Raw genomic sequence first — 25,477 nt, 5'->3', positions numbered from 1 at the left:
CTTATTTGTTTATGTGAGCGTCACTGTATGGAAGAGGCTGTTCCACAAAATGCTTGGAGACACTCAGGATAGTGCAAAATGTCAAGGGCAAAGCTCGCAGTGTGAAATAGGACGAGCTGAGCCGTGGGCTCACACGCACACAAAGAAGCTGACATTTTGCATGCCTTTACCACAACCTGGACACAAGTCTGCGTGTGATTAGTCTCATTTCTTTCATAAACACATTTCCATGTCATATTTGATCCATTAACATTACCAAAACAAATGAATGGACTCTGCCAGCGTTGTTTCGCAACCTTTACTTAACTAAGCACAACAACATACAAAAATGTCTCAGTAGGCACTTGGAGAATACCGACTTGACGATCTCATCTCAGTTTACTCTTCCAGTGGAAGACCATTGTTGTCGTTGTTCTGCCTGTCACAGACGGCACTGACATAGATCGCTGAACAAAAATACATTATTCATCGTAAATGAATAATTTTTGGATTAACTGAATTGAGATCATTTCTTGACTACTGCGCCGCAGCACAACGGTTTCGAAACAGTGCTACAAATGCATTCTAGTTGTCAGGGATGCTCACTTTTGTCTCTCAAACAGTACTCTCTGTAGATTTGTGACAATGCTCGGTCCTTGGCGACACAATGATACATTATGGCGCATACAGTGCAGCATACAGCATAAGGCAGGACAACATACATTAGCTTGACAATGACAAATGACTCTGTTGTTTACCTGCTCAACAAATGCATGTTTCTCCCTTTCTGAGTGTATGGAGTGAGCCAATCTGTGTGCCAATCACGAATGGTAATTCCAAATACTAGATGGAGAGAAAGGGAAAAAAAAACAGCCAGTAGTTCAATGATGTGTGTGGACACAGATTGCCGTATGTAAATTTTAACCTTTCTGCCAGTGCTGGCTATCAGGCTTGTAGACAGAAAGGTCCTCCTGTTGACGTGACGAGCGGGGAAGACACAAGCTGTCACCGCTGACTAATTACACTGCAAGCAAACAGTTGAGTCCTCTGTTTACATTTGGACGGCCTCGGGAGAATGAGATGAGCGTCATGAATCAGATTGTCTTTTGCATGTGAGTCTCACATGCATTTGTGAGATTGCAGAAAGCCATCAGTCATGTTTTAGAAGCGAAGGACAGTCCTTAAAATGACCAAAGTATTGACGCGGTGATGGATGTTGACGGTAAGCCTGTGGTAAGTCAAACCCCTTTTCCTTTGGAAGATGTGGTCGACTCTGAGACGATATTAAATAATGCTGACAACTGCGGAACAGCACTCAACATTGCTATTGTCTTCATAGCATATAGTCTTAACAATTCGCTAGTGAGCTGCGGTCTGTATTTCAGTCCGTCCCGAGTCTTCTGCCACAGCCAAACTGCGTTGGGAACAGACTTACTGACTGGTATGATGTCACACGCAGGTGCCGCACACCTGACACGCAGCCAAATACAGAAAAAATAAGAAATAAAACAATGTTCTGTCCTACAGACCTTAATGGCGTATCCCTGATAGTTTTTATTTCACCAATCACCAGGCTGTGTTATTTTTAATTGTATATAATGTATATGATATATATATATGCACGCACATACATACATGCATACTGGTTAGCGCATCGGCCCCACAGTGCAGGGTTCGATTCTGGCCTTCCTCCGTGGGTTTTCTGCGGGTACTCCGGTTTTCTTCCACATTCCAAAAAACATGCATGGCAGGCTGATTGAACACTCTAAATTGTCCCTCGGTGTGAGTGTGAGCGCGGATGGTTGTTCATCTCTGTGTGCCATGCGATTGGCTGGCAACCGGTTCAGGGTGTCCCCGGCCTACTGCCCGAAGACGGCTGGGATCGGCTCCAGCACCCCCCGCGACCCTTGTGAGGATAAGCGGATCTGAAGATGGATGGATGGATGAACTTTTGTCCATTTATCAGTAGAAAAGTAAAGGTTACCAACAAAAGCTGCGTGGCGAGTAAAGGAGTCTCCATTCTTAACATTTTAGCTTTCTACCACTTGTCATGTGTGGCTTAAGGTCATGTGGCACTAACAAACTGGGACAGTCTCCACTATGAGTGTATTCACAGGGCAGAAGGAGGTTTTGCTGTGCTGCAAGCTTGAGATCAGGGACACTTTGGAGAATGCCGAACAAGAAGTTAAAAGGTTACATTTCCATATGACCATGTACAGCAGTGGAGCCGTGTTGTCATGTGGTGTAATGGATAAAATTGTATGGACTGTAACTATAGCTCCTTACATATTAGCCATCTAAGCCATCTTTTTTTCTGCCATTGTACTGTCTCGCCATCTGTCTACAGGGCACCTTTGTCACACTGGGAAGTTGAAGTCAACCTGAGAATGTGGCGGCTTCTGAGGGAGTATCAAAGGTGACCACCAGCCACGACCGTGAAGTTTAACACCCGAAACGTACTGCCACAGCCCCCTTTGTGTCAAATGCACATTGTGATTGCACATTTTGGACGTTGGAGTTCTATCTGAAAGGGCCTGATTGAATAGAGTACATCTTATTACTCCTGTTCCACCGGAATCGCACCTCTGATATAATCAATGGAGTGTGAAAGCTTCTTATAACTGGCATCTCGCCCCAGCCTCAATCTTGTTGAACATTTGTGGACTTTTGCTTTAAAAACTGTGTCCATGCCAGGAAAGAAATCACTTTTGAAGAGCAATGGTCAATAATCAACCTGAACTATGCCAGAAGCTTGGATGAGCTGAAACAATATTCATGTTGAAAATGTTGAAATGTTGTCAGCTGACTGACACTGAAGTATGTTTTCTGACAGATGGCCTCATAAATTTGTCAGGTGCTGTACCATACAGTACATTACATTCAAATGGTTGATTGCACGTTATGTGTTTGTGTCCTGTTGCATCCCTGGTAGGCTTCGTGCATGGGTCTATGAATTGACAGGTGACAGATCTTCTGGGCCACCGAGCCGGACAGGCAAGGCGCATCACTGTCCCCTCACGGCCTGCCTGACATACAGCCAGACCTACCATGACAGGCGTAAGTAACACGTTTTGGCCTGAAAGTTAACAACTTTCGACACATAAACAGCACAAAAGCTGCCCATCCAGCGTGTATATTTTCCATACTAATTAAAGGCATTGCGTATGTTGTCAGTGGAGGTCATGGTGGTGTTTTGTTTTTTTTTGCCAATACTCACAATGACTCAACTTTGAATGTTGTTGCATTAGCAAAGTCCTAAAGCCCAACAATATAATTTGGATCGTTATAAAATTTAACACATTAACTCAGAGGTGTCAAAATCGTTTTCGTCACAAGCCACATTGTAGTTACGGTTTCCCTTGGAGGGCAGTTATGAATTTTGGGAAACCATATAAATGTTTAATCCCCTCCACATATTACATACACAGCGCGCAACAATTTGATGAATAACTAGTTTTAAAATCAGAAGTCAAGAATAATGACTGTTATTGTGGATTACATATGACAATTTGAAAATTTGGTTCAGACTTTGGCAAGCATCATGGAACTTGACGTGCTTGATTTGCTTTCGCGGGCCACATAAGATGGTGTGGCGGGCCAGATCTGGCCCCCGGGCCTTGACTTTGACACCTGTGCCTTAACTGATACCTGACTCCTAAATGTACGTGAAATTTGTCATTCAGATGAATATATTAATTCCTTAGAAATGAAGGAAAATGGTCAGCGTGTCAACAAAATTAAACGAATAACATTCATTGGGTTATGCAAAAACATACATGTCGAGCAACCTTCTTGGTTGAAGTACAGAAAAAGACATCCACCAATAAATTGTAATTTTGTAAGATACTCCACACACAATTACTGTATATATGTCTTGTTAAAATTCAATAAACATTTAATCAAGCTTGTTAGCAGTGTGAGCTGGTGTTGGAAAATCAACATAAAGCAGCATGCACGGACATACGTTAACCACAGGCATAATGAGATGATTGCTCCAGTATATTACAGCCAATGGTGACCCAGGGTAGAATCGGTCCCCTGCAACCGCTTGCTGATTGTAAGAGGTGACATTCGGGGTGACTTGTCATCCTTGAGTTGCAACCTGTTTTGCTGGAGGAAACAATCTGGTCCTTGAGGGAAGTATCAGACTGCAGGTCGTGCTCACAAACTTGCCGCGATATATTTGGCTGTATACCTGCCTGGCTAACAAAAGGTAAACCAGATCTGATTAATAATTAACGCAACCCCAACTGAAATGAAGACCGCAGACAATCGGACTCTAACAGCACAAAACCCACCTTGCAAGGAAAGCAAAAAATAAACTTCTCACTGGACCAAAATGCCCAAATCAAAATAAAAAACTCATTTTAAATGTTATGGCCCACCATGGCCACAATCACCTCGTAGCCTTCACATCCTACACCGACATGATGCAAAATAACCTCAGTGCAATTGCAATGGTGTCAGAGCATTTTTTTTTGCACCGACTTTAAAAATATTTGCCATTCCAGATATCTATCTACATCTTAACTCCAGCGAGTACAATATTTTTGAAAAACTTTTCATTGTACAATTGGTACTGTCCAAATACAACCTGCACATCTTGGGAATCAAATATTCATAGAAGAACCGATATAATTCATGCAGCAGCAGTCCACCTTCATCTCCTTAAAACCATGACACTGTGCACAGTTTCTCTGGGACTATGCATCGTTGACTTTGTGCACCAACTGCCACCGCCCGACATCATGATGGCATTCATCATGATTTCAGTGGACACAGACCTCTCTGGGGAGGCACCAGGTCAGATGCCAAAGGCAGGATTCTTGAGAATGTTGTCACCAACAACACCTTAGGTCTGCAAAGACACACACAAAAAAACAACAACACATAGTTATGTCCATGCTGGACCTCCTCTCTAATTGGGCTGACGAGGGCTGGAAGATACAGTATGGCTGAAAAGTGTATCACGATGTAAGTATTTCATTTCAGTCGACATTGATAATTATTTTTTTTTCCAAATTGAAATAAGAAAAAAAAACATTAAAATGGGTTAAAGATAAACTGCAGTAAAACACTACTTTCCAGAAGAAGAAGAAAACGATCATTCAAAATATTGGGTAGACAAACTAATTTACACAAAATTTGTTTTGTGTATATTGTAACGTAGTGTGATGTGAAATGTTGTTCATACATCCATACTCCTCGATCGCTGCTTTTCTTTGTATGCTTACTTTTTGCGTCTGTAAACACAGCGCTGCAATTTTCTCATCTGTTCAACGAATGTTTTCCCAGATTTACCAATAATGATTTTGCCAAATTCCATTCTCATCAGTTTGTCTTTTCAAGTTATTCAAGTAAGCCCTTGGTTGATTGTCGAGACCTAAAATGTTTTTATAGTGTAAAATAGGTGCCCCACTTCCACTGTATCAGCCAACTGCAGGCACAAAGGTAAAAATTTAAGGTAAGATTATTTTTTTAATCACTATTGAAGGGTTTTTCATTTAAAAACAAATATTGTAACTATGACTTTTCTACAGCATTACCATGGTAGGGACTACATGTATTCATTGCTGTCATAGGAGCAGAACTCCACAGTAAATCGATCCACTGTTCATTCTTTTTCCTTTTTGTAGCAAATCTTATTTAAATTCTGATTTGAGTCAAGTTCTGCTCTTGTTTATGCGGCATTATCCAAAGCAAACAGAGAATCGCCTCAAATAGTGGCCTCTGCTTTGCTACCCTAATTAATTCCCAGGTGTGCCATCAGCATAAATAAATAAATGCCGCACCTCAAATAGATGCCCTTTTTTTTTTCCTCGGGAGATAGCTGTAATTACCTTTAGGGTGACTTAGACCACCATGTTATGTGGCAAACATCATTACCGCACACTGCCTGCATTGCAGTGTGCCATCTGTTGAGCCAAAGTTAATTGTACAATGCCGTCTAGAGAGGAGAGCACTCTGAAATAGCTTGCAAACTTTTTAACACTGACCAGAGAAGATTAAGAAAGAAAGAATACCTTACACTTAATAGACCTCCACTGCAATTGATGGAAAAATACCCACTGTCAGAAATCTATTTGAACCCACAAGTGACTCGAGACCAGTCCAGGGTGTCAGCTGAGATCGGCTCCAGCTCTACAAGACATGACACACAATACAAGACATACAAGCTCGTTTGTAAACAAGTTTTGCAAAAGACTAGCTGCTCTGCATCAAATATAAAATGCAAATCAAATTGATTCTCTGAACAGTAACAGCAATCGTTGTCCTCTTCAGCTGGTGAAGGTGATACAGTGCTTGAGCACAAGGATCGTCTCTTGGAAGCTGAGCGTATGGGTGTTCGAAAGCAGCCATTGTCCCCGAAGGCAGCTTTTAAATGGAATAGATTTTTTTTTTCCTACATCCCTAGCCAAGGCTTTAGGGAAGGTCGCTTCATTAATCAAAGCCAAATGCCAATGCCTGCCCATCTCTGTCCTTAACCCACCAACAGATAACACCATTCATTGGTACTAATAATTAAATGTCCACCAGGACAGAGAGTACCATTATTTGGGGGAAACTGTAATTACCACGTAATTACCCATTAGGTTAATGTCATTGTGTCCTGCAGAAGTGTGCCTGTAACTAGAAATTTTTCAATGGGGCAGACGGATCATGAATCACTACTGTATGATGTTTGATTCTTTTTCATAACATCCACACTCTGGGTTTCATGAAATAACATACCATCACACTCATAACCAAGCAGGAACAAGTCGAAGTAAGAAGAACCATTTTGCTGAGGTCAACTTAGTAGATAACGCCACTTCTTTGAAATTCAAGTCAAGATACATTTATTTGAAATTCTCAGTCTACTTCGACCTCATACACTTGATTTGCTTGCTCACAGCCAATCAGAGAGACCAATTGTCACCGACGGACGTGATTTTGGCATTCTGGCTCATTGATTCAAATCATATCTAAAAAGCACAGTGACACAAAAATCTCTTCTTCACAATTCTAGATCGTGCCTTTGTATTAGGTGTGTTCCTGTTTGTATTATGAGTGTGTATATAATATTGGTTTATGTGACTATTTTATTTCCTGAAACCATGACTGTGGATGGTATGATAAACAATGACATCTCGGCCATGCTATTTGCATATTGTGGTTGGAAAGTAATGACTTTGATTGAGAGTACTCACAAAATTTGAAAGTTATGTTTCTCAGATTGTTATTGTCTGTATGTTCTTATCAATAATATATGTTTTCTTGACCTATGCAGCTCAGATTTTTTTAAACTATAAATAAGTATCAAATAGTCTCAGCCTACTGCATCCATGTCAAAATGGCAGAAACATTACAGATATCGACATTTTCCCCCAGATGTGAGGGTAGCCATTGAAATGGCCATAGAGTGAGAAATGGCCATCACATAGCAATGCCAGCCCATTTCTGCTCCAGGGCCATGGGCTGGCATTGGCCTTTTGGGAGTCTGTGTGTTCCTGTTGCAAAGCTTCAGCAGGGCTCATGATGGTGCCAGCCCACTTTCTGTGCTGATTCAGTGTTGGAAAATGTCAAGTCAAATTTCGCTTGAGAGGATTTTGGCAGATGGGTGGAAGCGCAGGGAATGACACAAGAAAAGACACATAACTGGAGTTGTGATGTACGCACACATTTGTTGTGTGTTTCTCTTGGGTCACACGCATACCACCAGTCACGCTATGGACTTTGCACTACAGGCAAATTCAAAGGACATGTCATAATGTTTTACTATCTGACAATCTGTGCTGTATGATCGAAATGGAGTGAGGATGTGGGTGCATTGTACCCCCCCAGAGTTTTTGCTTAACTCATGTTATTCTGTGACGTGTTCACCAAAATAAATGTCACAACATGCAACACTTTGGCTTTTGTTTGCATTCGTTATAGAGAATGAAGAGAGGATTCAAACCATAAGCTTGGGGGAAACTGGACAAAGGATGTGATTTTACCTTTTATTCCCTATTTTATTGGGGGGGGGTTCCTTTCACAACGTCACTAGCTGTAATTCAAGGTGGTGGCAATTTTGGAACTGCATACGTTATTTGTAGATATCATTTATTGTTGTCAGGCACCAAGTGAAGACAATCAGTGGACAGTGCAAACAAGCACTCAACATTTATAACTCAGCAAAACGCCAGCGCCATCTACTGGTGAAAATTGGATCTGGTGAGAGCAATCTGGGAGTTTTCTTACCTAATCTATTTCTTAACTTCAATTTAAATTTGACATAACAGAGGAAAATCTATGATGTGGACTTCAAATGTGGATACTGAAGTGCTGTTCTAAAACTGGAAGGCAGTACGTAGTAGTAGCATTCTTATCCCCAACCACGCCCGCACACCAAAAATCAACAACAATCTATCCCCCATGATTTTTCACTCTTTGACACTACACTCCAACAAATAAATAAATACCCTTGACGTCTCACAATGCAGACGTCAAGGGTTCAAATTTGGGCCCCAGCCTTCCCGTTTGGAGTTTGCACGTTCTCCCCGTGCCTGCGTGGATTGTTTGTCTATGAGCGATTGTCTGGCAACCAGTTCAGGGTGTACCTCGCCTTAATTTAATTTTTGTATAGCAGTTTCTGCACAGCAGCTGACCTGGGTAAAAAAAATCCGGTGATCACTTTTATATTTTTCTTTTTAAGGAAACCAAATCCAGACTGTTTGTCAATAAACAGTCATTAAATAAAACGAGCCTAATAAAATACTTGGTCATGAAACATATTGAGATTTGGAAATGTTATTTAATGATAGAAAAAGATCTTAGGGTTACTGTTGCACGGATTTCTTAGTCCGTGTACAACCCCCGTATTTACTTGGTGTCTAATCGATAGCAAAATTTGCAATATCGCAAACCACGATTGAACACCCCATTTCCGGTTTTATTCCATGAACGGCACCACCGGAGATGACGTTGTTGCGCACTACCTCGCACTTGACCAATGTTTTGGCTTTGCCTTTCTTCTTGGCAAGTGTCAGGCGTTCATGTGAAGGGAGAAGTTGTCGCTCCAATCTTCGGCTTCTCCTCGTCGTCATGGAGGCTCGGGCGAGCTTCTGCCGTGAGGAAATCAACAGCACCGTGTGGGAGGTTCCGGAGAAGTACACCCATCTCAAGCAGATCGGAACCGGGGCGTACGGCTCTGTTTGGTGAGTCGTTTGCCACGCTCATTGTTGGGGTCGTATGAACACTATTGTGTTGTCTCAATGGGAAAGTGTTAGCCACAATACTCGCGTGCACACACACATGCAGGAAGCCACTGGCCTGGCTGGAGTGTATTCATAACGCATATAAACACTATGACAACACTTGGACACCCCACCCGAAAAGATATCCAATTACAGGAGAATCTAATTGAGGCAAGGGCCGCAGCTCCACTATTTACAGCTACCCTGTATGTGTATCTCTGTAGTACTGTATATCTTTGTGCCTGCCTGCCTTATCTATCTATCTCTCTATCTAACTATCTATCTATCTATCTTCGGCCAGTCAGCGGGGTACACCCTGATCTGGTTGCCGGCCAATCACACATTAATAGCATGGATATTATTTAATGGCAATGATGCTGCCATCCCTCCTCCAGAACATCATAGCACTTGCTGGATAGAATATAGACAACTCAGAATATTATTATTCCCCGTCTTGACCTTGCAGTCATATTTGCATATGATTGTCACTGCTTATGGCTTTCAATTCATTTTTTCACTAGTATTTCAGCTCGGTGACATTTTTTCATGGGTTCTGTCTCTGAAATAAATGCAATTTCTTGATATTCAATGTTAATAATTAATATATATTTCTCACCTTCCTACTTTTGTGTGGCCAACATTGGGGGCTCCAATTTGCCCATGACCCTCGTGAGTAGGGATTGTAACAATATCCAAACGTCACTTTACACTATTATCACAATGTTGTGGGGAGGTTGGGATCTAAAAAAGCTCACCATACTGTGAAAAAAAAATTAAGAAAAAAAGCGTGTGATATTACAACAACAACAAAAAATCCACACACAATATTGTTTTGGAACATAATATAAGCGGTGACCCCCCCCCCCCCCAAAAAAAAAAGACTTGGCCAATCATATTATTGTCATGTATTCCACTGGCCCAGTGGGGCAAAGTATCTTGGTCTTTTTCGTTCACAATGCCTTGTTCGGCTGAAGCAGGCGAAAACTGTTTTTGGACATAGACATCCTGCTTTTTATATGACGCGATGATATCGTTGCAATTTTAATATTGCGATCTTGGCGTTATCGCTACGCCTGTTCTTGTGAGGATAAGCACCTATAATTTGCATTTTTCCATGTTTAATCAAATGTAGAAATACAGTATATACAGTGATCCCTCGCTACTTCGCGGTTCGTTTATCGCGGGTTCAGTGCATCGCAGATTTTTTCAAACATATTAAAAAAATATATATATGTATATATATATTTATTTATTTTTTACATATACATGGAGTACAGTACTGTATATTTTGCTCTATGTGACTCGCTGTTGTTTTGCAGCTTCTCGCGTACTGTTTGCAGACTTTAAAAAATAATATTTTTTTTTTACCTGTCTATGTTAATTGGACGCTACTTCGCGGATTTTCGTTTATCGCGGGTGGTTTTGGTCCCCATTAACCGCGATAAACGAGGGATTACTGTAATCCTTAATGCAATTCTAATTTGCCTCAATGCTCTACATGTACATACTGCATTAACGAATGATCCCTTTCTAACTTATGTATAAATAAAACATTACATTATGGTACACTTTCTCAGAAACTTGCTGACAAGAAAAGAAATGGTGCACTTTCTACTGTACAATATACTATATGACAATAAAGAGTTGCAACTCCAAAACGTCCAACAAATCCTGTGTGTAAGTTTATACTGAGCCGTAGTAACCTACTAAATACTAAATAATTACTGTAATGCATGAATTAAATAATACAATGTCATTTCAAGGTCTGATGAGACAAATAAGTCACCATCTATACACTCCAGTGACTGAGAAAATAAAAACCAAAAGGAGCATAAATCTTTGTTTCACGGCGAGAGAACATTTCAGATGGGCTGTTTATTTAATGTACATACTTTACAGAATTTTTCTTTGGGGAGTAAAGTAAGTATAATAGATATTTGTTCTTTTATAATGAGTACTGGTTGTACCTGACTGCAATTTCTCGATGAGTGTGTCTCTCTCTCGCCAATGTGTTGGTGGATGGCCCTGCAAATAGCCCAACAAGCTCTCCCTCCCACAAACTGGTGCCCTCCGGATCACTGCAAACATTAACAACCTGCTACTTGGCTTTACTGAATACAGAAAGACATGCAACCTCTCATGCTCGCATTTGCACCTTGGTGCAATTTACCGTTGAACATAAATGTTTTTATTTCAGACTACTCATCATTTTTGATGAACCTGATTCACATGTTTTTCTAATCATTGATGAAAAAAAACATGACCTCAATGAACCTGACATGCATCCATTTTCGAAAGCATGTGTTTAAATGGCGTCGTCGGAGGTTAGCTGGAGCCTAACCCGGCTGACTTTAAGAGAGAGGCAGGGTATACCCTGAACTGGTCGCCAAACAATCACAGAGCACATACTTAAAAGACAAACAACTATTCACACTCAAATTCACGCCAGCGGGCCATTTTGAGTTTTCAATTAACCTAACATATGCGGTAGAGCAGCGGTGTCAAACATGTTTTTGTCACGGCCCACATTGGAGTTACAGTTTGCCTTGGAGGGCTGCTAGAAATTTTAGGAAGCCATATAAATGTTGAATCACCTTCACATTTTACATACACAGCGCACAAGAAATTGATGAATAACTAGTTTTAAAAGCAGAAGTCAAGAATAATGACTGTTATTGTGGATTACATATGACAATTTGAAATTTTGGTTCAGACTTTAGCAAGTATCATGGAACTTGACGTGCTTGATTTGCTTTCATGGACCATAGAAAATTATGTGGCGGGCCAGATTCGGCCCCCGGGCCTTGACTTTGACACATGTGCTGTAGAGGTTAAGCCAAAGCCACCTCCCAAAGCCAAAGGAACATTCCTGCCAACCGCCAATTAACCTTTAACACTCATATACTCTGTAACCACATTCAATCACCGGGTGAACATACAAATTCGACTGTATACTGGAAAGGATCAATGCAAGGACTAAACTGAAGACCTGCTGGATTTGTGGCCAAAGTGCTGACCACTGGACACAAACAAATGCAGCCTAAAAATGCAGTGTAATTATGTCTTGTTCCATTATTCACCACAGCTCAGCAACAAATGAGAAGACGAAGGAGAGAGTGGCCATCAAGAAGCTCCACCGGCCCTTCCAGTCAGAGATCTTCGCTAAAAGGGCCTACCGGGAACTGCGGTTGCTCAAGCACATGAAACATGAAAATGTGAGAAGTATAAAGCCTTCACATTTCCTTGAATAGCAATACTGTATGTCTCTTTCATCTCCAAATGGTACACCCATTGTGTGTTTCAACTATGACAGCCTACATATTAAAATATTGACATTCCGTAGCTCGTGTCCAGGGGTGTCCAACTATTTTTATTTTATTTTATTTTTTATTTTTTGGGTGTCACGGGCCACAACACAGTTACGGTTTCTCTCGGAGGCCCATTATGAATAATGAGCCCATATGAATATACGATCATGTCATCTTATCAAATATATGCAACAAATTGACGGATGACTCATTTTGAAATCAGAAGCCAGTAAAAATTCTTTTTTAAAAATCAATTTTGATAATTTAGCAAGGCACATGAAGTTGATGCACATGATGTGCAACAAGCACAAATAGCACTGTGTCTGGCTCCATCCCCGAGGTACCATACAAGTGTAAATAGTACCTCCACAGATGACTGCCACAAAGTCGTATTGTAATTATCCATCCATTTTCTGATCCGCTTTATCCTCACAAGGGTCGCGGGGTGTGCTGGAGCCTATCCCAGCTGTCTTCAGGTAGTAGGCGGGGTACACCCTGAACGGGTTCCAGCCAATCACAGGGCACGCATAGACGAACAACCATCCGCGCTCACACTCACACCTAGGGACAATTTGGAGTGTTCAACCAGCCTGCCATGCATGTTTTTGGAATGTGGGAGGAAACCGGAGTACCCGGAGAAAACCCACGCAGGCACGGGGAGAACATGCAAACCCATGCTATTTACTAAAAGAAAACAAATGAATCAATAGATAGATCATTGTGTCTCCTCATATTCAGTCAGAGAAGTATGGTTGTTAAATATCATATTTCATCAACTGAGCCTATTTGTTCCCGCATTTCCCGCACTAAAAGGCACACCTAAAAGCCTTCCATTTTCTTAAAAGCTCACAGCGCCTTAAAATCCGATGCGCCTTGTGTATGGTCACTACGGTAATATTTCGACCCCAAAATGGCTCTTTACTCGAGACATGATGACAATGCAGAGTTCAAACTTAAGGTGATCGGTTACGCAGTTGAACATGAAAAAAGAGCAGCTGCAACAGAGTTCAACGTTAACGAGTCAATATTATAACTTGCTGTTGGTTAAGTGAACTGTGTTGCTGCTTTATTAAATAAGTTTTATTAACATCTGATCGTTCTGTTGGTGTTTGTAGATTGCGTATTATAACGCAGTGCGCCCAATGTTTGAAAAAAATTACAAAATAGGCCATTCATTGAAGGTGCACCTCATAATCCAGTGCACCTTTTAGTGTGGAAAATAAGGTAGTTAATTAAGTTGCATGACATTTCCTTTTAGATCTACCTTATTATGGACCACGTTGTGTAAACTTGTAAACCACCATGAACAGTGAATCAATCAGACACCTGTGTTCCACGATCTCCTCTTACTCATCATTTTCTCATTCCAATTAGGTGATAGGACTTCTTGATGTGTTTACATCTGTTTCAAGCCTCGACGACTTCCAGGACTTGTGAGTATTTTCTGGCTCATCAGTCAACGCAGTGTTAAGTATTCAGCTACTACACAGTCACGGGGACACAGGACCACATTTATCCTTGTGTTTGTATTTGATGTTTGTTTGTATCATGAGGATACAATGGAATGCTGACGTTTTTAGACAATGTTCAATTTAGGATCAGTTGTTCACAATAAAAAATTTTTTTGACATAAGCATTTTTAGGACGACATTAATTGAATACTCCGGAGAGGTGCAGTAGTGGTTTGCATGTTTCGCTTGCAGTCTGAATAAATATTTGATTTATACACACACACACACACACACACACACACACACACACACACACACACACACACACACACACACACACACACACACAGGAAATAATTAATAGGCAAAAACTACAAACGTTTTAATTAATGTTTAGTACACTTGCTCTGTTGGCTGGGTGCATGTATTCCAAGCCCCCGCGCCAAACACACACACACACTTTCCTACAAGGTAGGATTGTTGGCCAAATGCTGGCATTAACTCAAATGTAGGGTGAGAGGCTTATTTGTTCTCCTCGGCTTAACAGAAGGTGAAAGTGCAGTTTCAGTAGCTTTAGTACAAAATGGTTTAAAAAAAATAATAATCTTGGGTTGATGATGATGATGTGTTCAACATATTTGATTTCTATTTGGGTTTTTATACTCAAACAAGCAGCATGTAAAGATGCCATGAGAAGAGATGGGACAAGAATAAACCATCCTGACACAGACACAATCTGTTTATTTCCAAGTCCATCTGTGAGTGCACAGTGGAGATGAAAAAGTGGGCACACAAACATCAAACCAATGTTTTGGTTACGATTATGTCTACCAGTGTTACAAATGTGTTTTCTCAACAAAGTGACAGTGGGTGGCTGCTACCAAGGAGCTTGCTGAGCGATGGTCATAATAAACAATTAATCTTTTTTTTTTGGGGGGGGGGGGTATTGATTAACTGAAGGCACTAAATTGCTAAGAGGTGGGAATGTAAATGTTGTTGACCAGTTCCAGATGTACCCCACCTCTCACCCACTATGGTATTGAGATTCCACCTCATCCGTGAACCTAATGAGAACAAGCACTGTTTTTACAAACATGACATATTTGCCTATGAGCTGCAAGTACTTTGCACACAAACAAAGGAGCAAACTACTAAACAGACCGCAAACAAAACAACCTCATCGTATCTGACTATGTACAGATGGAAACAAGAAATTTACATAAATGTTACATAATCAAACACTGACCTCCTTAATGAAAGGTGCAAATTTGTGTGCAGTTAAACAGCTTCATTGTCAGGTTCTGATTAGGTTACCGCCTTCCCATTTACTGAGAGAACATCAAAATTATTATTTTTTTATTCTTTTCTCAGCTACCTTGTGATGCCTTACATGTTTACTGACCTGTCAAAGGTGCGAGGTCATCTCTCTGATGACAAAGTCCAGTTTCTTGTCTACCAAATGCTCTGTGGGCTCAGGGTAAGCTACCCTTTTATTCACACACACACACACACACGCACACACACGTGTGTGTGTGTGTGCCTCTCATGACTGTGATTGTGCTATCTGCCCTGTCTACCTCTCTGCAGTACATCCACAAGGCTGGAATCATTCACAGGGTAAGTACAAGTAAAGTTGTAACCATAGTTTTCTTGCATTAGAGCAGGGGTGTCAAACTCATTTTTGTCACGGGCCACTTTGGAGTGACGTCTTCACTCGGAGGGCCGTTACGACAGTGAAACTGAATAAATGTTTAATCATCAAACCGTGTAATTACTTGTACACAACAAATTGATGGATGACTAGTGAACTATTTGTTGTTTGTTCAACGTTATTGCACAGGACAATTGGACATTTCGGTACAGATTTTAGCAAGGATCATTGAAGTTGACACATGATTTGCTTTCGCGGGCCACATTAAATGATGTGGCGGACCAGACCTGGCCCCCGGGCCTTGAGTTTGACATCTGTGCATTAGAGTATTGGTTGAAACTAATCAGTAGCTTCATAGGGCAGTGCTTTTTGTTCCTTGTTTTTCTGACTCAGACCGCATACGTGCCAGACTGAATTGCAAAAGTACAAGGGATAGTTGATTCAATTCATTCCTATTAAGTCAGATGAAACTGCAACTGCACCTGCACCGACAGGTAGTATGAGGTAACTCTGACAGCATGTCTGGAGTTGTCGAGCCACACCCTTAAGCTCCATTTCCAATACCTCTCGGTGCAAGTGTGAAGCACAGACTGTCTTTAAAAAAAACAAAAAAAACATCCAGAATGTAATCTCTTGGGTGGGGAAAGTGAAGTACAGGGGTTACTCAAGTCATTCCAAATCATATTTTCCAAACAGATTTTTGCCCGAGATTTCCAGAAACAATTCGAAATGGGGACATGTCAGACCACAGCACACGTTTCCACTTTGCGTCAGTCTATCTCAGATAAGCTTGCTACCAGAGAAGCCGTCGGCGTTTCTGGGTGTTGTTGATTTATGGCTTTCGTTTTGCATGATGGAGACTTAACTTGCATTTGTCGATGTAGCGACAAATTGTGTTAACTGACAATGGTTTTCTGACGTGCTCCCGAGTTTACATAGCAATATCCCTTCATCAGTGATGCCAGTTTTAAATGCAATGCAGCCTATGGGATCAAAGAAAATTCAAAATTAGCCAATATTTCCCTCCAAAATAAAAAAATGAAATAGCTTAACTTTGGAGTCTATTCAATTGAATGCAAGTTGGAAAGGATTTGTAAATCATTGGATTTTGTTTTTTATTGACATTTTACACAACATCCCATCTTCATTGGAATTGGGTTTTGTATTTTAAGATGAAAATAAATATTGTTGTTATTTCACATTACATAATGTAACACAATTCCGCCTTTCCAAGTTCAGCTCCACCCAAGTACAATTGACTCAAAGCGATTCCTCTTCTAAGCGTAAACCTGACTATCCGGTGTAGCGCCACTTCCAAGGAGACGAATGGTTGATTGCTGTAGATATTTGCATTTCTTTTTTTTTTTTTTTTTACATTGAGTAGTTTGGAATGCAGGAACAATGGTGGCTCACAGTTCCAAAGTTTGGGGTTTGAGTCACGGCTCAAGCTTTGCTGTGTGAACTTTGCACATGTCCCCAATCCTTGATTTGGTTTTCTTCAGGTACTCTGCTTTCCTCCCACATTCCAAAAACATGCATGATAGGTTCAGTGAGGACTCTTATATATGGACCGTCGTCCAGTCCACGGTGCACCACATCTCTCGCCCTGTCGTCTGGGAGAGACTTCAGATGACCTTAAGAGGGCAGGACCTTAGAAAATTGATTCATATTTTGGAATGCAAGAATAGGAATTTCACAAAATAAGTCTTTGGTTTATTTGGTTTTATTTACTGATTGGGGGGGGGCTTCTTTCCCCCGCGTGTTTGTTGAATTTCGGACGAGGAGAATGTTGGTTCTTCAAATACAGGCTGGAATCGATGAACAGTTTCTTCAAAGCTTTTAATAACAGAATATTCTGGGCATCAGTGAATTACAGACAATGGCTGCGTGTCACGAGTGCGAAGCAGGAAGAGATTCACATCATTTTTATTTTATCAGAAGGGCGGTACCGAGACACGAGGTGTGACGCCATAACTTTCGTTTCTCCTAAAGTTTAGCACATTCCAATGTTTGTGCATCTCCAGCAGGGAGTATTCCAATTTTAAATGATGATTATTTCAAGGGCGCCAAGCTACGCTGTGGGCATGAGAAAGTTATACAGCATGACTAAATATGAGCAGATACGACCAAAATGATGGTCTCCGTCCACCCAGCATTTTTGCTATTTGTTTGCATTTCCTATTGCTGGAATTGGATTAAAACCTCCGAAACACACTCACACACGGTCTAATTACACGCCGCTGCTGGTACACTCGTCACAGTAAAGCTGCAAAGAATTGCAAACGGTCTGGAACTCAGCACACATCACAGAATTTTTATGGGTAACCATGGAAATGCAGGTAGTCAGCCAGTATTTGTCTCCTTTGGCTCTTCAAACAAAAGTGGCGGGGTGAGAAAGTCCTGCAGATCACCGTGAAAATCATCTCTGTGTGTACAGTATTAACTAACCGTCATTCATCCCATCCTCTATTGCAGGATCTTAAGCCTGGAAACTTGGCTGTAAACCAAGACTGTGAACTGAAGGTTTGTATTTGGAATGATGACAACCTTACCAATCAATATCATTTGAGCAGACTCGTGTCAACAAAACAGGAAATCATTTGTGATCATTTACTTCGAAGTCTTTGTCGTAAGAAAGGTATGTCTCTCCAGATCCTGGACTTCGGGCTAGCTCGCAGCACCGACGCCGAGATGACAGGCTATGTGGTGACTCGTTGGTACCGGGCACCTGAGGTCATTCTGAACTGGATGCACTACACGCAAACTGGCAAGAGAACCGTAGCTATTAACCCTTTCCTGCACCCTTGTAACCTGATAACATGTGAAGCTGACTACTGCGGTAACCGCTGTCCTCGAAAGGGGTTAACATTCTCAACTCCATCCTCGTTATTGTCTCAGCGCTCAGCTCGGTTTGGCTTGTCTGTGATCTTTTGAGTTGATGATGCATGCAAACGCAAACATTGCGGTGCCACTTAAAGGAATGAGTTGTGTGTTGTGTGCCGTTGGTCTTTTTTTTGTCATTCAGTCACACTGGTGAGGGAAATGCATTTGAGGTGGCATCAGTGTCATTGTGACACTGAAGCTGTCGCACTTGAATCTGTCAGCGTAGACAGATGTTCCTGACGAGTGAGAACGCTGAGACTCTTTCACTCCGCTGCTGCCAATTGCAATTAACAGGACTTTCCGAAGGATTTATGCTTTTTCGGGCTAAAGCTTGTGGAGTTTGCATGTTCTCCCCGGGCCTGCGTGGGTTTTCTCCGGGTGCTCCGGTTTCCTCCCACATTCCAAAAACATGCATGGCAGGCTGATTGGACGCTCTAAATTGTCCTTAGGTGTGAGTGTGGGCGTGAATGGTTGTTTGTCTCTGTGTGCCCTGCGATTGGCTGGCAACTGATTCAGGGTGTCCCCGCCTACTGCCCGAAGACGGCTGGGATAGGCTCCAGCACCCCCGCGACCCTAGTGAGGATCAAGCGGTTTGGAAAATGGATGGATGGATGGATGGGCTAAAGCTTTTTCTACTCAGCCTCAATTGTATCGGATTGTTATCCCGCCTCCTTATGAGGAGCAGCACAATCGTTTCCTGTCAAGATTGAAAACTGGAGTTATGCTTGTATATGCTTCATTTTCACAATTTTTTGGAGCGCTGCGCCAATAATGAAATGTTGTCACGGATGTGTCTCTCCTCACTCACACTTGTGTGTGGTCTATTCTAGTGGACATCTGGTCTGTGGGCTGCATCATGGCTGAAATGATCAACGGAAAAACCCTTTTTAAAGGGAAAGATTGTATCCTTTCACCCGCATTGATTGGTAAATCCCCCATTGAGGTATAGATCATCTTACTCACCTGAGTGTGTCTTAGTACAACACAAAAGTATGAAAATAATTTCCACATTTGAGGGGTCTCAGAACATGGCGTTCTGTCGACAAATTGTTTTGATCGGCTGCCTTATATGCAGTTCAAGTCACGAGATCTCATTTTATATGATATATTTATTTTTTATGCCTGCTTTTGCTGATGTAAAAAAAAACAAAACAAAAAAAAATCGGATTGGTGAGGCTGAACCATGACAGAACGCATTATATTTTTAAGTTCAGTCTCTGATTTATTTACACTTTTGTTTACATCGCTAGGAAGGGATTTAGATATTTCTTCTATTCACAATGGCGCTTAAATCGTAATGCCGACATGCATACACACACATATGGTAACAACGAATGTTGGTATCTTTCCATTAGAGAATGAAAAAAAACTACAATAGTAGCTGAAATAATCTGACAAATGAAATACTAAAAATCTTTTACAAATTAAACTCACGGGTGGCTCGGTGGTCCAGTGGTCAGCGCGTCGATCTCACAGTGCAGAGGTCGTGGGTTCGATCCCGGCACCGGCTTTTCTGTGTGGAGTTTGCATGTTCTCCCCGTGCCTCCGTGGGTTTTCTCCGGGTACTCCGGTTTCCTCCCACATTCCAAAAAACATGCATGGCAGGCTGATTGAACACTCAAAATTGTCCCCGGGTGTGAGTGTGAGCCCGGATGGTTGTTCGTCTCTGTGTGCCCTGCGATTGGCTGGCAACCAGTTCAGGGTGTCCCCCGCCTACTGCCCGAAGACAGCTGAGATAGGCTCCAGCACCGCCCGCGACCCTTGTGAGGATAAGCGATTCAGAAAATGGATAGATGGATAGTGAAACTCATGCATAACCATTTCTGGTGGTTTGAGCCAGGTCACTGCAATCCTATAACTGCTCTCTCAGGTTTCAAGGGTGCCTTCTCCTGATTTCATGTTACAGCTCCTTCCACAACTGTTCAATAAAATGTAGATCAGGGCTCATATAAAGCCACTTCACAGCATAGTCCATTCATTCATTCATTTTCCGAACCGCTTGATCGCAGGGCACACAGAGACGAACAACCATCCACGCTCACATTCACACCTAGGGACAATTTAGAGTGTTCAATCAGCCTGCCATGCATGTTTTTGGAATGTGGGAGGAAACCGGACTACCCGGAGAAAACGCACGCAGGCCCGGGGAGAACATGCAAACTCCACACAGGGAGGCCGGAGCTGGAATCGAACCCGGTACCTCTGCACTGTGAAGTCGACGTGCTAACCACTAGACTACCGGGCCGCCCACAGCATAGTCCAGTGTTTTGTTTTTTAGTCATTCTTGGCTAACGAATAGCGCCTTAGTCTCAACTAATTAAACATTACCTATCAGATTCATGTCTGGTGCTTAAACACCTTCCTTGCTTAACCAAACCTAACTCTAAACACAGACATGGACCAGCTGACACAGATAATGAAAGTTACCGGAGTGCCTGGACCAGAGTTTATACAGAAACTGGACAGCCCTGAGGTACAACCTGTTAAAAGAATAGAATTTTAAAGGGGACATTTTATAGAAAGTTATTGATTTTAAAGTCCTATAGACAAATAGTGTTGTATGTGGAGTGCCTAGCAACAAGCGCGAAATTAAACAACCGAGTAAATCTTTAGTGACCTGCGGCTTTCTGAAAATGTGTCTGTTAGGAAGCTGTTCAGCGCTTCCACCCCACTGTTCTGAGACAATGGGCTTGATTAACATTGCAACCACCCGCAGACCAAGTTTCTCAGCCATCGATTTGGCAGATAGGCCGTATGAAGTTCCAGAATGAAAGCAAAAGCACAATCATGTCAAAACTAAAAAAGAGACGGATTCACTTCTTCAGATGTTATAACGTTCCGCGAAATTGTTGATGTGATAATTGGGGAGGGGGGGATTGTTTGTGTTTGCCGATGTTTTGCGCCACACTGCTTAATTCATTGACGCCTAATTTTGGGTGAGTGGTAATGGAATGCTGCGTGTGATAATTTATTGGAATATCAATGGACGCTTGCTTTTAGTGTGTGTGGCTAAATTACCCACCGGTATCTTTGTTCAATGTGTTCTGTTGAATGCATAGATTAGCATAAATTGACAACATTAGCTAGCTTGAGTTTTGCAACACAGGAGTTTATTTGTGTTTGGGATTACAGTATATCTAATGCACCACATACTCACTTTTTATTCCACACTCAAGGCTCTGCTTACGTTTGTAGAAGCAAGCAGCCGGCCGGTGCAAACATTCAATGCCAAGAGAAAGGATTGTCTGTCAGGCTGATGAAGGCCAGGCTCCCCATTGGCCCATCAAAACGTGAGGCAGGATGAGGGCTGGCGCACTGAACGAGACTGATCTGGCCCTCAAATAAATATGCTGTAAAACAAAATTATGAATCTACAATCATTGATGAAATCATTTTGATAAAAACATGGAACAAACATTTCATTCAGACCCCTGTGAACTGTTTAAAAAAAATGCATAGTTTGTCTCCTTTTAAAGTTGAGAATGTGTAGACATGCAGCATGGAAATGTCTTCCTATTTGGACTCATTTAAATCACAGCCGATCCAACCATGTAAAACCACAACCAACCACATTACTTATTCAGTACCAACATTATTGGGAATACTAACAAACAAGTATTGATGATTCATGAATACTTTCCGAACGTGTGACACGAACTCCATGTTATGTGCGTACATGCTGAAGTGCATGCTTACCAAGTGGACTTAACCAAGACGGGTTAATTTTGGTTATGATCTGTTCAACATATGTAGCAAGATTGCAAAACCTAAAAAACAAAATAAAATAGAATCTACGAATTTTAGTGAGCTGGATGCAGCTCTATTTGCACTACTCTGATGTCAGCCACTATACTTTTCAGTCCTAAAAAAAAGGCTTATTAGCATAGCATCTGAGACCACGATGACGACTTAACCAAACATGCCCTCTTATTAATTTATTCAATGTGTTGGCTGGCAATAGAAATGACTCAGCATTCTGAGAGCATTATAATTTCCCTACCTAGCAAACATTTCATATTTTTCTGCTCCACCAATTCATCGGAGAAATGAATGAATCACGTTGCATATGTTTTTTTCTGCAATGTTTTGTTTCATCCAAAAACAGGCAAAAAAGTATGTGAAGGCCCTTCCTCACTATCCCAGAAAAGACTTCTCAACATTGTTTCCTCGAGCCAGTGCCAACGGTGAGTTTGATTTAAAACAAAGCTTTTCCTTAGCATCCAGAGCATTGTTGATCATTTGTTTAATTACCAGGCATCGACCTGCTGGAGAAGATGCTTGTTCTGGACAATGATGAGAGGCCCACAGCTGAACTGGCACTGGAGCATCCGTACTTTGACAACCTCAGGGACCCAGATGACCTACCTGAGCCGGCACCATATGATGACAGCCACGACAATGCCCAGTTAACTCTTGAGGAGTGGAAGCGTAAGTAGAAACTGTTCACATACATCATTTTAAAGAGAAGATCTGCAAATAGGTAAGGATAGGTTAACTTTAACTCGTTCAGCGCAAGCCATTTTCAGACCCTTTTTTTCTTTTTTTACTCAAAGGCTTGAAAAAATATATAAGTAAGTGTCTAGGGTTGAATTTGTGGAGTCTGAAAAGACTATATGACCCTATTCTTTATTTTTTGTCACTGACAGATACTGTTAAAAAGAAAACTTATACCTCTCCGCTCCAGATGGCAAGTGATATTTTATCGAAACGGAAGCCTGATGCAGCAAGTGTCTTGGCCACATATTTTCCTAGCTGTACAAGTGTTCTCTTAGGCAAATGTTAAAATCAACACTTACATGCAGTAAATTTTTATCCATAAAAGCACATTATTGGACATGTTTTTTAATGCAATAACCACTACATGATTAAATTGAACATTTAAATAATAATGAATTCAAAGAAAACATTGTTGGCCTTAGAAGACATATTTGGTGCTACAGTATCATACTTTTTACTTTTGTATATCAACCGAAAGTAAATAAGCAAAATATGAATGGGTTAGCTAGTAGTGTTTTCACCTCTTATAGCTTTCAAAATATTGAACATTTTGAATAATCGGCAAAATGGAAAAAAGAAGAGTACAGACCTCCTGCAAATCCATGCTGCTATATAGAGAAGGGGAGAAAATTTAGATTTGCTATTGTTGATCCATGCGAGTGGAGGATGGTGTAAGATACCTAACAATTAGAAAAGCCATCCAACAAACGGTAATCTAATAGTTGCTGGAGGATATGATGTGGCTGTGATGTCAAACAACTTAATCTGCAGTCAGGTTGCGCTCACGTCATCCCTTTACCATTCACAGTCAGGAGGGGGCGTGTTTGCATGGTATGTGGGAATTATGAGCAGCCCCTTGTCAAAGGAGAGTACAGTACAGTATTGTGAATTTCTGAAATGTTATACTGTAGTTAAAACTTAGCTGCCGTTGATTTCTTGTAAATTAGAATTGTTTAATCCAAAATGTTGCATTGGTTTCCTCTTCTATTGGAGTACAGTACTCATTCGTTGTGCTGAGCATTATAGTCCTTCATTCACCCCCCGCCCCTCTTTTCTTGGGGGAATTGACTCTCTCGTTTGTTTATAAAGTTTAACAAATTTAAACTGAGGGGGGGTTCCAGATTTTTTTTAAATGAGTGAAGGCAGGCGAGATTGCTCTCTCATATAAAAGGGATAGGTAAGGTATAATAAACTGTAATAAATAATAAACCACTGCCCAAAGGGCCAATCCCTCTCTGTGTTTGAAGTATTAAAGCTGTTCAACGAGTTCACAAGCATGCTGTAGCAGAACTGATGGTGAATAATTGATGTTAAAAATGCTCTTTGATGGGGCTCTGTAAATCCAGTGGACAGGCTGAAAAATGAACAATGTTCTCTTCTGACCGACAGGGTTATGTTTCCGAGAGGTGAAGAGCTTCGTGCCATTCCCTCGGCGAGACTCCAAGAGAAAAAACACGCTGACTATGACTCCCTGACTTGATAAATGTCATGTAAATATATAGATATAAATATGCTCATGTCCCAACTACTGCACAGCCAATTGTGCTCTTGTACTGTATATTACAATTAGGGATTCCTTTTATTTCTTTTGCCCTTATCATCTACACATTTCAAATCATTTTTGCGTCAAGTGTAGGTGTTTGTGAAAGAGACATTTCATGTTACTCATTCAGTTTCCTGTCAATGAATTGCCTTACTAATTATTTTAATCTTGTCCAATTAATAACTATTTGTGTGCATACCCACTTCATTATTGAGTTGATATTGTTTGAACTTAGGAAGGCCAAGTTTATCACCATCACAATGGTAATGAGTACATGAAATATTAATTGTCGGCACATTTTATGGCCTTGGATCTTGGTGTTATTATTTTAATTTTGGTCATTTATGATTTTGTTCTCTGTGCTGTCTGTTTGCACTTTATGACTTAATTTTAAGACGAATGTCTGTCTCTCCTAGACGTTGCCATTTTTATTTGAAATGAACAAGTGCATCTGCATGTTTTTGTTCCAAAAATCAATGCATACAAAGGAAATAAATAATAACATTGGAACACATTAATTAAATTGTGACATAATGTATTACATTGTCAATCTATTTAAAAACAATTTACTTATTGAGATATACATTTAAGGGCATCTATGCACGGGTCAAACAACAAATAACTTACTTTCATATGATTGTTTCAGATTATATTTTACTGTTTAGTTAATACATCGATTCACATTTGTTATTCATTTCATTGACCTTACATTTTCATACTGTTGAATGCCAGACGATTGCACCCGGGTCATACATTCCTGATAACAATGTTGAATTTCTGCACTTAAATTACATTTTGAATGCTACAGTGGACAAACTGTTCCCTTGTGTAATCCAATAGAATGTACAAATATATTGCTCTGGACACTTGTCTACGTGTGTTTTGTGTTGTGCAATTGCAGGGCCGGTGTCACGTTGAACTCTTGTTTAGAAGCCTGGGCGCCAAAA

General features: G+C 41.0%; 1 protein-coding gene across 3 annotated transcripts; it reads left to right on the top strand.

The window, feature by feature from the left end:
* The first annotated feature begins 1,382 nt into the window (after positions 1–1,382).
* On the top strand, positions 1,383–25,399 carry mapk13 (mitogen-activated protein kinase 13). Of its 3 annotated transcripts, XM_086106305.1 has the most exons (13): positions 1,383–2,395; positions 2,912–3,036; positions 8,985–9,158; positions 12,283–12,412; positions 13,880–13,938; positions 15,328–15,433; positions 15,544–15,573; positions 18,083–18,374; positions 19,321–19,392; positions 20,884–20,963; positions 22,596–22,674; positions 22,745–22,918; positions 24,377–25,399. In XM_086106305.1, exons 3-13 carry the CDS (start codon positions 9,046–9,048, stop codon positions 24,460–24,462), a joined length of 1,221 nt encoding a protein of 406 aa, XP_085962431.1. In that variant the 5' UTR covers positions 1,383–2,395; positions 2,912–3,036; positions 8,985–9,045; the 3' UTR covers positions 24,463–25,399. The 3 variants fall into 3 exon arrangements, with proteins under 3 accessions (XP_085962431.1, XP_085962422.1, XP_085962441.1); XM_086106315.1 differs by lacking the exons at positions 1,383–2,395; positions 2,912–3,036 and having other exon boundaries at positions 8,939–9,158; positions 18,083–18,130; positions 18,260–18,374; XM_086106296.1 differs by lacking the exons at positions 1,383–2,395; positions 2,912–3,036 and having other exon boundaries at positions 8,937–9,158.
* The last annotated feature ends 78 nt before the right edge of the window (positions 25,400–25,477 follow it).

Source organism: Hippocampus guttulatus, chromosome 1, assembly GCF_054856545.1.
Source record: "Hippocampus guttulatus isolate MCC_2025c chromosome 1, RoL_Hgut_1.0, whole genome shotgun sequence".
NCBI classification, from domain to species: domain Eukaryota; kingdom Metazoa; phylum Chordata; class Actinopteri; order Syngnathiformes; family Syngnathidae; genus Hippocampus; species Hippocampus guttulatus.
Note: the sequence above shows the minus strand (reverse complement) of the source record. Positions and strands in the feature narration are given on the sequence as shown.

Bases quoted from the DNA above. Each gene is read 5' to 3' on its own strand.
- mapk13 (XM_086106305.1), top strand. From the start codon at position 9,046: ATGGAGGCTCGGGCGAGCTTCTGCCGTGAGGAAATCAACAGCACCGTG. The intron at 15,434-15,543 runs GTAAGCTACCCT...ACCTCTCTGCAG, and splicing joins AAATGCTCTGTGGGCTCAGG to TACATCCACAAGGCTGGAAT. The intron at 19,393-20,883 runs GTATCCTTTCAC...CTCTAAACACAG, and splicing joins CCTTTTTAAAGGGAAAGATT to ACATGGACCAGCTGACACAG.